This window comes from Motacilla alba, chromosome 3, assembly GCF_015832195.1.
Source record: "Motacilla alba alba isolate MOTALB_02 chromosome 3, Motacilla_alba_V1.0_pri, whole genome shotgun sequence".
In the NCBI taxonomy this organism is placed as follows: Eukaryota; Metazoa; Chordata; class Aves; order Passeriformes; family Motacillidae; genus Motacilla; species Motacilla alba.
The window spans coordinates 104,275,741-104,293,350 of NC_052018.1; the positions used below are offsets into that span (position 1 = coordinate 104,275,741).

Below are 17,610 nucleotides of genomic sequence, written 5' to 3' on the forward strand. Positions count from 1 at the left end.
TTAGTAGCAGAGCTTTTCAGGTCCTGGTGGAGTGTTGTTCAGTCTGCCTAAGAAAATCATAATTATCTGGAGGGAAAAACATCTCAGAAACAGCTCTCATTAGCATATAGAGCCCTGCTTTGCTCCAGCAATTTCCAGGCATGAAAACAGAAGGTTGCACATTCTGTCAGGGATTTAAACTTCTCTCTTCCATGCCCATCCCTGAAATCAAATGATTCCCTATTTAGGTATCTCTGTAAAATTTATAAATATCTTATGAGTTCTTTACGCCACAACTAATAGACAGGCAACTTGTCAAACGTGGCAGCAGTGAAATATGAAATGAGTTACAAGATGAAATACCCTCCTGTTAGAGTTCATGTGCCATCTTTTATCCAAAAATAGTATTTGTCATATTATACTCCTGCTAGTTTCCCTCCTAGCCACTAGGTAGATTGCTTATTTAGAGAAACCCAAGCTATTCATGGCAGCAAATTAAATTATTCATATATGTCGCATAAAAGAATACCTTGAAGCTCTCTCTTAAAACCCTCATACTTTTTCCCAGCACCCAGCAATGTCTGAAACAATCTCTAAAAGCAAAATAAATAGAATGTTCTGGGAGTGAAAGAAGAAAAGAAATGTAGTGCTTTCAAGGTATATATTTCTTCTTTTTTTTTCCCACTAGAAGTTGCTGGATTCTGTGGTGAAAACTCTTCCTTTGGACCTGAGTATGATATTGTAGAGATAGAATTTGGATCCTGTTCCATCCAACCACTCTTCTCAACACTCCCAAGCACCTCTGACATGTTTTTTTCCGCAACATGAGGAGATGACCCTGTGGAGATTTATGCCCATCCAGCCCCATGACATCACACATGCTTTCTGTCAATGCTTCCAGCCTGTGGTCCTGCACTGGGCTGTGTCCTCAGCCTCCTCTGGCTCTAGGCATCCAATAAGCATGTTTGAACAATCCTTGGGGGCTGGGTATGGCAGAGTTCCCTTTTCAGAGAGCTCTGCAACATGGGCAAAGACAGGCTCTTGCAGCCTGGTTTTGCTGGTGAGTTCACTGGCTGTCACAGCTCTCCTCTGAATTGGGTGTACAGCATTTTTCCTGCTCCGAACCTGGGCAATGGAAGAAAACAGTGCCATAAATACCTTGCTGAAGCTCATCTCGGGCTGTGTTGAGAATATGGGAATGTAATTTTCAGTGTTTTTGTCCCATGGCATATGCTCAGAAGAGCACAGGTGTGCTGTCAGAGGTGTGGTGCCCAGGCATGAGCTCCTCAGAGGTGTGGCACTCAGGTATGCAGTCATGGCACTGAGTCATCCTACCAGCAGGACACACTTTATATCTCTGAGTTCCTTCAAAGGCACATTGTTAACAGATTACAAGAGCCATTACACTTTGGATTTGACTTATTTTTCTCCTTTGAAGGAGAAGCCACTCAAGTCTGGAGATACTGAGCCCTGCCAAGGAATATTAACCTCTATTAACCAGCTCCAGATGAAAGGAGCATGGCTGGGAAGTCACCTTCAGCAGTATCCAAGTGCCCTCCTATGAATCTTGTTAATAGTAGCAATTCCCTTTCTCATCATCATCACTTCCCTGAGTTTTCAGACTGAAGCTCTGCAGTGATGTCTCTGGGATGTAGCCTGTGAGAGGCAGGAGCTCTGGATGAGCTGCATGCTGTCATTCGTAGAGGGTGGATATTTGGCACACTTCTTTGAGGACTGCTCCGTCAGCTGAGAAGCAAAAAAGGGACAATAATGAAGGGTCACAGCACTTGCCCCAGCTTGTTTTAGTGCAGAACCATTCATTGCTGTCTGCAGTGATCCCCTTCCAGTGGCAATGGGCTGGATGCCAACTCCTGAGGAGCTATGGGCAGGCTGGCTGTGGGTGTCCAGAAAGCATCACAAGGGAGGTGATCAAAGTCCAGGGATCAAGGAGGAAGAATAGGCCTGGGCAACTACATCCAGGGGGTTTTGCCCATTGCGTTTTGGAGTTGCCAAGTTACATGTGAAAATTTTTCCAGGCAAGGAGAGACCTCTGTGAGCCCATTCTGCAAGGCTGGCTGCCTGACTGACAGGGCAATTTTTAGACTGGGAGTTGGGGAAACAAGAGGAGCTGCAGCAGGTCAGTGTTAGGGGATTACAGCTCCTTTAAATGCCTTTAAAACTGAAAGGCAATCAACTGCAAAATTCAAAGTTGTATAAAGAAATAAATAGACAGGCAAAATTAAATAAATAGCAGGCTTTAGAGACATCACCTCTTAAAAAATTATCATCAAGATGCTGCTCAGGGATGAGTGAGTGTGTGGAGGCAGAGTAGTGATTGGCAGAAGAATCTCCATCCAGCTGCTGCCTTCAGCATCTGCTGCATGGAGGTGAGCTCTAAACACTTGCAGGAGAACAGAAGGATGCAGAGTGCTGATGAGAACAGGTCATCATGTTTAACTGCATTACTGGAACAGGCATTGTGTGGAGGAAAACAGAGCACATATTAACTTGGAGCAGCATTGTGTTGGTCTCTGTCAAACCAGACCCCTGGACCATCTGGATTTGAAGGCAGATCCCTCAGGGCCACATAAGGAATTAGTTTTGTATGCAGTGTGTGCATGTTGCTGAATTGGTTGCTTTGAAGGAAAAAAGTAAAAGGGCTGCTTCCTGAATATCCATCAGAGGTTGCTCGCAGCTGTAGTTCAGAGCAGACCCTGTTGTCTGACATCTCCAGTGTGCTTGGCAGGCTGTCTGCAGAGCAATTGTAATGTCTCAGTTGAGGTAAAGCTCATAGCTCTTAGGGGTAGCCAGCCTTGATTTAAGAAAAGACTTTTTTTTTTAAATAGAAAATCCATTACAACTGCAGAAAAGGCTTCATCACCATCTCTGTTAAAAATCTGCACCTTGTGTCTGCTCTTCCTCTATTCTTCTTTCAGTCACTTCAGCTTTTCTACAGAATGAAAGAGCTGCCTCTGATCAGAAATTATCTGCTCAGGCACTTACAGGCTGTGATGAAACTGCATCTTAAATGCATCTTACAAATGGAGTTGGCTTCCCTTCTTTCTTCCTTCCTGTGTAGATGTTTTTTGTGGCATTCTGCCTTCCAATGCCTGATTTCTCCAACAAATTTGGGAAATGGTGCCTGGGAAGGGAAGGGAAGGGAAGGGAAGGGAAGGGAAGGGAAGGGAAGGGAAGGGAAGGGAAGGGAAGGGAAGGGAAGGGAAGGGAAGGGAAGGGAAGGGAAGGGAAGGGAAGGGAAGGGAAGGGAAGGGAAGGGAAGGGAAGGGAGACCTAATTGATGGATATAATTCTGACTTCTCAACAAGACTAATATCCAGCTTCTTCAGTGTCAGGGTGCAGCTCTTACAGATCCAGGAATAAGTGAAGACATAGAGCTAGGTAGCCAAATTATCAATAATCCCAATGTCAGGGGGGTTCTGAATGGAGAAGATTTCTTGATAAGCTCAGGATGAGGTGTCCTGTTGTAAGAGAGAATGTTGGGAAGGAAGGTTTGCTTGGGGAAAGGAGTGTTTAGCTGGAAGAATTGATGTACCTTTTGCTGTTGGATTTCTTTCTGGGATTTTTGATTTTTTTCACTCTTCTGGTTCACAGTTGGTCTGCATGGTCAGGACTTTATGATTAGAATTATTCCTTGGTAACTCATAGGTGGGTGAATTTGGCCTTCGGGAAGCAGCGTAACTGATAATTTTGTGATTTAGCACATGGCCAAAGTTACCTGAGAAATCTTTTCCCCATTTCATCTTAATGTGAAAGAAAAGGCAATTTGAAATATCAGAAATGTGGTCTCCACAGATACTATGCCAGCACACAAAACCCTGAAAATCAAAAACCTGAAAAATCAAAAGCATGTTTTGATTTTGTATCTCACCTGTTCAGGTGAGTGCACAATTTCAAGGAGCGGTTTCAGCAATACTGTGGATTTTCTCAGTCTCCCTCTCCTCCTTTATTTTTGAAAGGAAATATTCACCCTGGTTCATCTGACTAGAGAGCCTCTTCCTTTAATGGGCTTCCTTTTCAGCTCCCTGCAGGGATATCTTTACATTTGTCTTTTCTTGCTTTCAAGCTCATGCAACAGCGATGGAGTCTGTGACACAGTGGGTGAGGAAGAGGAGAGCTGCTGGCCACTGCTGTGGTGGAGTAGGAGAAATGGTCAAATGATGAGGGAATTGGCTGATGGCAGAGGAAAAGCAATAATGTCATTAACCAGCACATCTACGTTTCTCTCTTTTGCCGTTCCAGAGTGATTACTCGAGTGACACCGAGAGTGAAGACAACTTCCTGATGATGCCACCAAGGGATCATCTTGGCCTCACTGTGTTCTCCATGCTCTGCTGCTTCTGGCCACTGGGAATTGCTGCCTTTTACCTGTCCCATGAGGTAAAGTTAAAACATCTCCTGCCAGACATTCTCGAGGGCAGTGGAAGGTAGTTCGAGGGATGGCATCTTCCCCACCTGGATGTGTCTCTGTGGTACTGGTGGCTGCCTTTTGAGATGCTTTGCTGGGGGAGGTGTCTGCAAATTATTTTCGCTTTTAGTTGGCAATGGTCAGGTTCCATGTCCAGCTAAGAATCCTCTGTGGACGTGGCTTTTGAATAGAAAACACCCTTGATAGCTCAAACACTTGGCTTTCCCCTTGGGAAAACAGATCTACTTGTCCCAAGCTGATAAGCTAGAATATCCTTCCAGAAGTACAAAAATAATTTCTGCTCTGCAGATGTGAATTTGCTTTCCAGAAACCATTTCCTTTCCCATGGAAAAAAATTGCTCAGTCAGTTCTTCCTTTCAAATTTTAATATGCAAATATCTTTTTTTTACCAAAGAACTGACTATGTTTTGGTTTGTTTTCTTCACGAGGCAGTCTTAACATTGCTTAACTCGCAATCACCTCGTGCCCATCATTTGTTTCGACAAGTATGTCTTCATAATGTCTGCAGTGTAATTACTGAGTTTCCCAGCATGGCAGATAATGTGAGGTGACAGAGAAGGCGTCACACTGGCAGCCTCATCAGCGACTGCGAGGAAACATTTGATTATATTTCTCTCTAGTGCCTATTGCAAACTACAGTCTCTGCTCCACAGCACCCTTCACATTCACCCTCTCAGCTGTCTTTCTAATCTGCCTGCACTAAACATCTACCAGCCCTGCTGATTTGTCAAACCAGAGCAGGCTCTTCAGATCTGAAGAATCTTACTCTTCAAGATCAAAAAAAAAACCTCAAAAAGAGACAGAGAACTACTTTTTTTTTTTCCTTCAAATGTCTGTCTTTGCTCTGGGAAGCCTCTGAGACAATTAGGGTTTGTCCTGTGGAAAATAACAAGATCTGATTGTTCGAGTTTTGATTGTTTGTGAGATAGTTTTATCTGAGCAAAGAAAGCACAGCATGGTCCAATAAATACAAAACTCCCAATGTGATTAATACTAAAAAGCAATATGGCTGAGAAGCTAAATGTGCTGAGAACCAGCGTGCAAAGGCCAGGGCATCCAGCTGTGAATGGATCCCAGGAGCCAGCATGAGTCCGTAGGAACCTCTGTCTTCCATGGGAGAATACAGAAGGTGGAAAAAAGCATGAATACAGGGGAAAATGTTGGTACTATGCTGAAGGATTTTGTCATTTCAAAACCAAAACTTGGGTGTTTTTTTGGTTTAGTAAAATGATGAAGAATAGCTGAATGTGGCTGCCTAAACTCAGTTTTCAGATCTCTTGCAGAAAGATGGTCCAGCTTGTTCCAGTTCAGTAGAGACACATCTCTGTCCTCTCCCCAAGGTCCCAGGGAGCTCCTTTCTCTCGCTGCCTTCCCATTCAGCAGGTCCATCACAGCCCTGAGAAAACATGTGGAAAAAGTGATTGTTCTGCAAAACCCCACATCCAACAAACTGGCATTTTCTGGGGGAAAAATGAAACCAACATTAAGCCCAAACCTCCTGTGGCTGAGAACTTGCTGAGATTGTTGGAACAAACCATCAAAACTCTGCACCTTGCTAAGCTAATATTGACAGTGATATCAACTCGTACTTGGACACATAAACCATGTATGTGGTTTCTGTTTATATAGGTCGTTCAACTTAAACTCCTTCATAAGATTTGAGATCACTTGTTAATTCAAAAGAATAGTCCATCTTTCCCCCTTCTTTATCAAAAGCCAGAGGTATGGCTAAAGATCAACTCTTGGTACTCACGATCAAACCTCTTCTTCTGCAGTTGCTTGAGCTCTTGAAAATGTTGTGTTTTCCAAAGTTTCCTGAGCAGTTGTAGCAAAAAGGCCATCTGGGAATAAATCACAACACGTAGGAAATTCAGAGATGGGGGATGGGTTCTTTGATGCAGTACCCAGCACTGGCAGTGAATTTTGTTTGAAAAATCTGGTCTGCTCTAGGTGTGGGACACATTTGAAGATGAAGCATTTGTTTGCAGCAGATGTATTTGCAGTTCAGCTCATTCCACAGGCATAGGTGCTCTGTTTATTCCTGCATCACCTGCCAGCACATTTATGATGCATACGCCTGTGTCATGCTGCAAAACAATTACACAAGGTTCGATGCTGTAAGACAGCAGAGGTGCTCTTTACCAACAGAATGATTGAATTTTGGGGGGTTTGGGCTCCATGAAAGCCAAGTTTCTCCTGCAGGTGATGTTTCTTTGTGTGGGACTTGCTGTCTCCACCAAGGCTCTTGCCAATGTGCTGCTGACTTGGGGCTTCTTGCAGAGCCTCTGTGTTGAGGGCTGCAGCTGTGCAGGGTCTGCCTCTGTGGTGGCAATGAAGACGTGCATCCACAGGTGAGCCAGCAGGGAGGAGCAGTGGATTCAGAAGTGCACTTTATGAAAGCTCAACACGGGTTTTTTTTCCCATTGGGATATCCAGTTTTCCAAGCAGGATGTCACCTGGTGATCTTATCCCAAGCAAAGCTGAGACTTGCTGCTTTTCATCTTCCCTCAGAAAAACAGAGCTTTGAGGCAGTGACTGTGCTGTCCACTTGCTCAGTTATTTCCTTCTGGTTTTGTTTGTGTTTTCCTTCCCACAAGAGTCTTGTCCCCACTTCCTGCAGCTGCCCAATCCTGTGCTCCTCTCAGCTCCACTCTCAGGATGGGGCCCTGTGTCCTGCCTTCTCTCACATTTGCTTCTCCAGAATGAGGCATGTGAGTTTTTAGGCTTGCCATTTTTTGGATTATCTCATTAGTCATTACTTGAAGAGCTCAATCAAAGGAGTTTTTGTGAATTTTGCAAGGAAACATTTGGAAAGAGGAAAGTAAATTACGTCTTTCACCAAAACCTCTTCCCCACAAACAGTGTGTGATCAAAATCCCACCTCATTATGTTTAGTTTTTCATAAATCTCCACCCTCTGGAGTCTTGCGGGTTCCTTAGTTTTTATTTCCAAAGATATTTTTAGCATTGTAGATTGTAGGCAAGTGTGAAGCCTCATAAATCAAAGGAAGAACTTAAAAAATATATCTTTTTTGTCTTGTCAGGTTTACCATTGAACTTGTCAGATGATTTCTCAGGGGCTGTCAGGCTTTCTGCTTGGGCTGGGAGGTGGTGGTAACAATCTTGAAAGGTCTTTTTGCATGAATCCTCTTTTTCTCCCTGCTTTTATTTTTAGGAGAGAGAGCAATACCATGTCACACATTTCCCTGCCTACTGTCAACAGAAATTCTTTATGAGAGAGCTGAGCCTTTGATGCTATGAATGAGCTTCACTTTGTGCCTGCTCCCTTACAGGCAGAAACAAGAGCGTGCACAACACCTCCACCCAGCTCCCATGGGTGAGGACCCGTGTCACTGACCTGGACACACACCTGGAAAAATTCCCTCTGCACACTTCTCCACGTGCTTAGGTTCTCAGATAGCCTCCACACCCTCCCTCGTCCCCGGCAGCAGGTGAGACCTGCCAGGCTCCAGGCTGCACAGGGAGCACAAGGGAGCAAGCACTTCCCTTCTGCTGCACCGACTCCCTGCTGTAATTACCTCCCTCGCAGGGGGATGCAGGGATGCAAAGCTTTGTAATTATTTGCTCCCATTGTCTCACTGGGTGAAGGATTTTCTAACGTTTTCACATGGAAACAAGGCCTATGTGACCAGAAAAAAAAAGAGTAGCTTGTCTTTCTTCGTGATAACTTCTGAAATATTTGGTTACTTTTCATCCACTTTTCAGAGACAGGGGCTTTAGAAAAATATCTGTATTTTGACATATTTCAGTAGTCGCTAGGGAGAAGAAGGAAAGAATGTTCCTGTTCCCACTGGAAGGTAGAAAATAATATGAATTCTAGCTTTTTTCAGAGTTTCAGTGCTCAGCATACGTGTATGGATTTCACTGTCCTTGCTTTTCTGGCATAAGGTTTTGACATCCAACTTCAAAAGAAGAGGACAGAGAAATAACAGCCAGGTCTTATCTGCTGTTTGTTCCTTAGAAAGGTGGCTCATAGTCCCTGTATTGACATGGAAAACAGTGAGACAGAGCAGCAGTATGATGTGCCACACTCCACCAGACTGGCTGGTGATGCCCTGCTCTTATCCATCCCCCTGCTTTTTTTCTCATCTGTCCCACTTTACTCCATAAAAAAAAGGAATATGGTCTATTATAAAGAGTTTGACAAGCAGCCAGGAGCATGTGTTTGTACAGGGGATGCAGCAACCTCTTATATCAAAGAAGAAAAGGCAAAAGAAGAACAAAAAATGTGGTATTTTTCTTTACTTGGCAGCGACATGCCAGGATCTATACTTGCAGGATATGCTGGTCAGCACTGCTGAAGCAATGCTAGCAAAGCAGACAGGAGGCTTTTGCATTTTCAAGAGATTTTTCCACGCTGCATTATTTCTTGGTCCAAGTAATGCTTGAACAAAAGAGCTGTCTAAAGATGATGAGCTTTAATGAAAATAAAAGGCGTTTGTTTTGCTGTCTTGGACCAGATACCAAGTCACACAATTCTTTTGCTTAAGCAAGGTTGTTGCTTTGAGTCACAGAGATTGGGTAAAGGGCACTGGGTGTACTCTGGGGCTGCCCAGACTGTCACACAAAGGTTTGAGCTCTCTGTGCTGCTCACTCAGAAAACAAATCCCTGAGTTCTTTGTCCTCTCTGCATGTGAGTACAGGCACACCCAGGTGCCCTTTCACCCTTCTGAACTGTCGTCGTTTTTCTGCTGCAAAAGATGATGTGTAAAACAATTAAACCCAGTTGTGCTAGGATGAGTGAAAATAGTTTAAAAAGAGTTCCTCCTCACAAGGAGCTGCAAAGGTCTTTTGTAGCAGAAGTTGTCCTAGAGGAGCTCTGTGCTGCTGTCTTGCTGAGATGGCACAGTGCTGATGGTGTGGCCACTGCACTCACTCCCATGGTCCTGGGAGGTCACCAGGCCATGGACTTCTGGCAGAAGGTCACAGCTGGCTGCTGGCCCACACTCCTCCCCTTATTCCCATCAGGCAGGTGACAGATTTGCCAGGCAGAGGGGAATAAAATAGCAAGGCTTCTCTTCCCAGCCACAACACAGAGAGAAGCTGTCTGCTGAAGGAGCCAGGTATACATGCCGCATCAGAGAGTGCTGTCTTTCCTGTGCTTGGAAAAGCAGCTCAGAAATACATGACCCTGACCCCTGCTTAGGGGCATTTGGGTGACATCCTTTGCCTCTGCAAAAACCTTGCAGTGTGGTTTAATACATTCAAGAAGTTTGCAACTTCTGGTCCTTTGGGGGAAGAGAGCAAAGCTTCATCCTGGATTGGGTAGAAGAGGATCTCTTCCCCTCTTGCCCCAGGCAGTTTCTTTGCAGACAAAGATAGCTGCTCTGAAGTGGGGCTGATGAATTACCAGCATCTCCAGTTCTCATCTGTCCAAGTGGGAGCTGGCTGCCAGCCAGTGCTTTGCGTGTGCATGGACCTTGCTCCTGCCAACTTTTCCCTTTGGGTAGATGTCTCCAGAGAAGTGTTTGTCTGCACAAGAAAATGGCCATTTAGAGTGTGTTGTGTACCAGCAGAGACTGTGCATCCTGGGCGAGGTCATGGGCCAGGGAACTTTATAAGTGTCTTGTATAATTTCCTCTTCATTCCTCTTTGTCCTTTTGATCTTGTAGTTTTATTTCCAAGTCACGAAGTACGGCTACAAAAAGGAATTAAATTAATGAATGACCTGATTGCTTTAGCCCTTAAGCTAATTTTAAATAATTGAAAAAGTAGCTGGCAAATAACATTCCCTGGAGAGTTTAATTCATTATGCAGGTGTTTAATTACAAGGAAGTTTTGAGATAGGAGAGAGACCAACTTGAAGCATTTGAGGAGATGAGGGATCTTTTTTTTTTTTATTTTCAAGAGCATCCTGAGCGATAGCAAGTATTGTACATGAATTTTTCTTTGCCGGTTATTTATGCCTCACACATTTTGCTAAGCCAGAAACAGCCCCAGAGACTTGTCAATATAGTCATACTGCAAGGGTATAAAAATATCCTGATGCCAGGAGGGCACCCTCTTCATCCTGCTGTTACTTTTTGTTGCTTTGCAATTGACTTGTTATGTCACAGTTTTATGAGAATGTGAGGATTGTTTCAGTCCACAGCTGCCACTAAGCTGGAAGTGCCTGTAGTATTCACAAATTCACTCAGAGGCCTCTCTGGTGGAGTCATCTGAAGAGTAGGGCAATAAATATTCCACAGGAGTTGATCAGGGGTTCAGTCTCCCTGACTTTTAGGCAATTCTGACCAAGTTTAAGGAACTTTTTAGTTTTAGGCAGTGGGGTTTCAGTGGTTTGCTTTTTTTTTTTTTTTTTAATATAGAGAGCAGGGATGCTGTTAGCAGGATTATGGAAATGCACTTGGGGCTTTTGTTAGTAATCCTCACTTATCTCAGCTAAATGCTTCCATTTTTTCCACCTGCAAAGATAGATTTTCCAGGATATAGGAATTATATTTCAGGAGAGGAAACAGAAGGAGCATGTTCACAGCCTGAGGGCAGAAACAGGGCACATTATTTTGCACCTCCCAATGTCTGCCCTGGTGAAAGAGACATGAGGAAAAAAAAAAAAAAAAAAAAGACACCTTTTTGCAGGTCTGGGAATGGAACATGGTCCCTTCCTTCTGGCCATCCCAATGTCTGTTTCCATTGTCAAGGAAGGCCAAAAGGTTTTGGATGCTTTGTGATGTGCTGAAGGTCCTCACATGTGGGGTGGTGAATGATCTGCTTTGAAGTCTGCTGTGGCAAGGAGAACAGCACCTTCATCTAGAGCAGTTCTTTGGGTGCTGTTTATAGAATAGACCTTTCTTTCATCTCATGCTGTGGCACCATCCTTTAAAAAACAAGACCAGAGAAAGGAGGCCCCTCTCACTTGAAGTTCAATGTATGCAGCAGTAAATGGATGAGGATGTTTTCGAGGCTTAAGGTTAACATTTTATCAGTCTGCAACATACACTGAGTTTTTAATATTCTTATCAAAGATTAACATCATGTACCAGAGACTTAGGGCTATATTCTAATCTTGAATATACAGCTTCCTATCTCTCAGCATCTCTTTTGGTGAGGGCTTCTGAATTACTACTTTGTTTGAATGCACAGCAAAGGAAATTGATCACTTCTGATTTCAATCTACACATCTCTTTCAAACAGGCTGCAGAGTATCTCTCTGAAGATTTGAATCTAGTGAGCTAGGCACCCAAAGATGCCTCCCAGACAATGGTAATTCTTCATTGAATTGACTGATTTCCCAGCAGTAGGAAAGAGACCAAGTTTTTCTGTATATTTATTTTGGGACAAGCTATAAGAATCAGCTAAAAAGAAATGGACTAGGATCTACCTGCATCTGTGCAGTTTGCATCTAAAACATTCAAATATACCTATGAAGACATCTTTGTCATGTTGGCAATAAAGTTGTTACTCTTGGCAATAAAACCAGTCTGCAATTTTATCTGCCTGGGGTGAAAAAATGTCAGCTTTTTCATGTTGGGAAAACTTTCCCCCATGCCAGTTTGGTATTAAATACACTCATTGTGGGTTGTGATGAACAAGAAGTTATCAATGACATTTCCACGTGTTGCATTATTGCCATTTCTTGCATTATTTCTAAGTAGCATGGAAGAGTCAGGGGCGCTCCTGCCAGTCCACGCGTGTTTGCAGGAGGACTCAGCTTCCTCCAAGAGGAAGGGCAAGACCAGGGCCAAAAGAAGAGGTCTTACAGCATCCTCTGGGAAATATGGGCTTGGCGGTCTCTGCTTGACCCCATTCTTCATCCTGCTACCATCATGAAATCCAGGAGAAAGGGTGCAATTCTAATCAGACGTTACCTGGAATTCCCATTCCCAATGGTGGCCAGTGGATGTTTCTGTCTGTCCCAGAATTATGAGGCGTATCACCATAAGGGATCTTTACTTACAACTACTGTCTTTTGCAGGAGGGGTAGAAATGTGGTGGTGAGAGCAAGAAAGGCAATTTTTCTTCCCAGTTCTGTTCAGAGAGCTTTGTCTGACTTGCGTTTGGACTTTTTGTGGCTGGTTCATTTGATGGAGAATCTGTAGAAGGAATTGTGGAGAATTCATTTCCCACAGATCCAAACCAAGTAGCTTCTCTCAGCATTTCCCTTTGCTCTGACAAGGACGTGCTGCAAAAGCTGGCAGTGGTCCTTGGGCTGATAATGGCAGAAAGCACATTCCAAATCCTCACAGGTGTGATAACCCAGGAAGTGGGATTTGCTCCAGAGACGTGTGGGACTTTGTACTAATTTAAATAGTAACTGTCCCAGCCTGACATTTCTGAATTTAATTCAAGACACCACACTCAGTCATTGTTCCAAAAGTGTCCTCATTCCTTGACCTTGTTGCACAGATGGCATTGTTCTGAGCAGGTTTCTACAGGATGTAACTAATTAACCAATTAATTAGGAGCCCTGGTTTACACAGAAGCCATTGTAAAGCAAAAACTTCTGTGACCTCATGGGATCTTGTCAAAGTGCTGGTCCCAAGACTGTCCAAATTATCTGTGCTAAAGATTCAGCGTGTTCACCCAGTTTGACTGACCTGAGCATCACCTGAGCCTTTCCTGATGTGTCCTCAGGATGTCACACATATTTGAAAATTCACTTTTTGTTAAATGTGGTGCAGACCATGTTGTCCTGTGGCATTCAGTGGCTCTCCCTAGTGTGCTCTCTAGCTGAGAGCACAAATTTCTTGTTTCCCAGCATAGTCAGTACCCCCCACAGTCAAAATCCATATTTAAATCCCAAGGGCATTGTCCCCTATTTTTACCATATCTAACTTAGTTCTGTCCAAACTTGAACAATTTTTCCTCAATCAACCTTGTTCCAAAGCTTCAGACATTGTGATTCTAATTGTGTCAAGTAAGATCGTTCTTCCTAGCAAGTTGCAACCTGAGGATCAATGGTAAAATATAGAAATACCACCATTTGTAAACTCTGGCAAGGTGACTTTCTATTTATTCTTTTCGCCACATGCATAGCAGAATCATGGAGTCTGTTTTAGGAGAAAAGAGAGGAGAAAAATCAAAAGTGGAAAAAGGAGAGACCTGCAGGGAGGGGGCTTGAACCTTGACCATGTAACCCTCCCAAATCACAGGGAGTCCTTTAATCAGCTCAAGGCCCCTTTGGTGAATCCTGTGAAACTGTGTCACTGTGAGCTACGATGTCTCAAGGAAAATCCTGACTTTAAAACAAGCCAGAGACAACAGAGCCCTGAAAGGCATAAACAGCTGTGCCCAGGGAATCTCACCAGGGCATTCCAGCCAACCCAGATGGAAAGGATGCTCAGTTAAGCAGCCAGAACAAGAACTGCTGCTAAAGGCTGCAGTTAAGTGTTTTAGTTGGTGTTTGGATGTAGCTGTGGTGGAGCTATTGGTGATTTGGTTTTGACGATGGAAGTTCTTTAAGTGGTTCAAGGACCACATTGTTCTTCTTTGCATGTGCAGGAGGAAGCCTCTCACTTTTTTCTGGTGAATTGATTTAAGGGAGAGGGGACATGTATTTATTGGAAAGCAAATTAAAGGGGTTTTTTGTTAATGATAAATGGCTGAGGTTAATTTAATTTACTACTAATTCCAAAGAGAACCATGATGTCATGTCTTTTTAGCTCCATTCAAATGTTTCATTACCTCTTTTTTTCTGACTGAAATGACTCATGAAATCATAGACACTGCACATGGCAAGGACTTTTAAGTTCATCTTGTCCATCTATCTGTCACCATTCAGAATGGTAAACAGGGAACTATGTTAGAGACAGACACAGTGTCCTCTTAAAGAGTGGGAATACTAAAACATTCTGTACTCATTTTCATACATCACCTGGGTGTAAAAGCAGAGCCCATGAAGTCCATGTGAATTAATTCAATGCCACATAGCACCAAGGCTTACCTCGCTTCTCACAACTGCTTTGTCATGTGTTGTTTTGCTGATTTCCTTTTACATTTAGTGGGCTACTTTTCAGAGCTAATGGTTTTCATGAGTCACTGTGAACAATAAAGCCCTAAAGCATCCCTGATGGGTGACATCTGTGACTGGGGACATCAGGTTGGAGGGTAGAAAATACAGCTGCTGGAAATAGAGGTGATCTGCTGGAAATTCAGAGCATGAAAGACAGGCCTTAGAACAAAAGCTGGTGGAAGAGAAAGGGTCTGGTATCACATGCTGTTACAGAACCTGGCATCCTCTGATCCTGAAACCACTAGGAAAAGCCTGAGGGACACACACCAGTGACTTCTCAGGAGCTGCAGTCACACACAAGCCAGCCTACCCCTCTGCCTCCCTTGCACATTCATTTCTGCTGTTGTGATTTCTCTGCTGTGGCTGCTGACTGGAAACCCTGTGTGTTTTGTCAGAGCTGGCAGTGTAGCTTTGCATGAGCAAACACCATCACCTACGCTGCTGGACAACTACTTTTTCAACTTGTTTTATGGCACCTGTGTTCTCTAACATGGTGAGAACCCACAGGAAATCATTCTCCTCAGGGCAGCATGTGAAAACCCAATCCATCTCCCATGACATCAGCCTGCTCAGCTCCCAGGAATGCTTTCACTGTGGCCTCAGCAGCTTGTGGGCACGGGCTAATCCTTCCCTCTGGAGCAGAAGGGACTGGGAGAGCTGCTCCTCCTCCACATGAATCCCCTGAATTCCCTGATTAGCTGTCTGTGACAGGGATCTCTGGGAGAGCTGGCTGCCTCTGAGCCCCAGCAAGGAAGGATCATTAGCCTGCAGCCTGTCTGTCTGTGGAAAATATCTCTATACCTACCAGCAAAGGATAACCATTTCAACACCCAGTTGGACTCCATTAATATGGCTGTCAGGAGGCAAATGTCTCTTGGCATGAAATTATGTGCCACTGATCATTTCAGCTGCCAGGGCTGCTCATTAGTTCACAAAAACATTGGTGGTTTTTTTTTTTTTTTTTTTTTTTTTTTTTTTTTTTTTTTTTTTCCCCTAGTGAAACAGCATCTTTCACAGCCATTGCATCTGCTTCCTTGAGTGTCAGGATGTATGTGGAAGGGGCATTTTTGTACAGTTAGGAGCAGGGATCTCATATCTGGGGCAAAATCCCATCTAGGAATAAAGGTTTGAGGTCTTAAATCCATTTTGTCATGGCCTCATAAAATTTCTTGAGTAAGTCTCCTTATATTTGGGATATATTGGTCTTGCATAGGGAATCCCCAGTACCCTTGGTCCCTTCCACTAGCTGTGCCCCCTCTTCATTCTTCTCTTATCTCTGCAAACAGACACATGCCACCAAAAGCAATAATGGCCCCTCCTGGCTTTGACAGGGCTGAGGGTGCTGGATCCCCATGAGGGAATATTACATGGCTTTATGTTTGTGATTTATACAGACTGCACTGTATGGGTTTACAGCCTGGCCGTGCACTCGCTGCTCTGCTGGGAGCTGTAAAGAAGAAAATCATATAATAAAAACCCTTCTGGTCTTGATGTAAAATTCAGCACAATGCATCTCTGCCTGTGCCAACTCTTCCTTCTTTCTTTTGCCTGCACTTCCATTGTGTGGCACAGCTACCAGGATCATTACATTCAATGTCTGAAGGGCAGCTAAGGCTCCTCGACGCTGCAGAGCAGAGCAGGGGAAAAGGCTGGAGAAGAGCTGAACGGGGAGAAAATCAGGAATGCTCTCCAAGCATGGGAAAGGCAGGAAGTATTTATATTCTTCTCCACACGCTCTTCAGGATGACTGAAGCACTCTCAGTCCAGTGAGATGGGTTTGATTTCAGAAAAAGCTTTCTAGAGGTAAAGAGGGTGAAATGCAGTATCATTTCACCTGGGCAGAGATGGGCAAAAGGTTTAGATGAGCAGCCAGGAATGGCTTTGCAGCTTTTATAGACACAGATGAAGATCTCTACAAGCTTTTAATTACTTTTCCTTATGCCTGTTTGCTACGCACCAGAACTGATTTATTAACATGCCTCTCCTCTGTGACTAATTTCAGTGGGAAAAAAAAAGCATAGTAATTTTTAATTTCACAGAGCAGCAATCAATCTCCTTCTTAAATTAGTTTACTGGCTACTTTGATATCTGGTGCATTTGCAGTCTTTTCTCAGTGATCTTATTTACAGGCCTTGGGGTTGGTGAATAGTGTCTTGTCTGTGTCTGCTGGCCAACTTCATTAGAAAAGGAAAATTCTTTCAAGGCATAGAGGCAGGTGAGTAGGCCTGACTTTGAGCTGCCTTGAAAGGTAGTTCATTTCTTCAAAGAGCAGAAAAGTGTTGGCAGCAAATACCTGGAGCCTCTTTTCTCCCACCATTCATTTCTCCTTCAATACCCGGGGGGGGGGAACAACCAAAAAACCCAACTAATTTTTCAACCTAAGAGGTCTTTCCAGACTTGAAAAATCTTCCTTAGGATCAAATTCCAGTTCTGACATTTCTGTGCTTTTTTTATGAAGAAATGGGAGGGAGGTGGGACTGATGATTAGAAATCACTTTGAAGCTCTGGAAAACCTGCATTATGAGATAAGAGGTCTCCATTTCCCATAAATGGGTGCATTTAAGGCTCTAGGATTTAATTTTCTACTTAAGGTCTATACTTTGTTTCTGAGTAATGGGACAGATCAGGACTCCAGGCTGGTTCCTTCTGAATTATCCTTGATATCCATGAAGCATTGTATGCTTCCTTTGCTTTCAGGTAAATGTCCATTTTGTATGATTTCTCCCTTCTTCACACAACTTTTGTGTCCTTCAGCTGGTGAAGTCACATGAGATCTCTGTCACAACAATTTGTCTTGTGTTTGTGTTCACTTGGTCTGATGTCATGTTTGTAATATTTTGGTGAGTTTCCTAGATGGTGACCCTACTGCTTTTTAGGATTGCAGAGATCAAGTCTGCATATTTTTAGACTAAAATTTAGTTATTTTCTGCTTTATTTTGTTAACTCCCCTACACTCTGAAAATAGTCAGTAGTCTCCTCCAGCAGGGAGACTTCCAGGGGTTTCTTAACGCTCAGAAAACCTAAAATGAGAATCTAAGAATAGTCACTTTTTTTTTATAGCTACATTTATCTAAGAATAGTTACAAATTCAGCCTAAGAGGCTGTGTTGATACATTTCTGGCCATCAAAAAGGGGTTGACAGCTGGTCCAAAAAGCAGAATGTTTCCTTTTATTTCCCCTCCCTGCAGAAAAAAAGAACTTAAACCCAACAA

The 17,610-nt window shown here is 43.5% G+C and overlaps 1 protein-coding gene across 2 annotated transcripts in view; it reads left to right on the forward strand.

Annotated features, from left to right (window-relative positions):
* Positions 1–17,610, forward strand: part of SYNDIG1 (synapse differentiation inducing 1) — a 49,934-nt gene that overhangs the window by 14,444 nt on the left and 17,880 nt on the right. For both annotated transcript variants that reach the window (XM_038133593.1, XM_038133592.1), the window contains exon 3: positions 4,240–4,377. In XM_038133593.1, the coding sequence (XP_037989521.1) occupies positions 4,240–4,377 (138 nt within the window). The remainder of the gene's footprint in view (positions 1–4,239; positions 4,378–17,610) is intronic.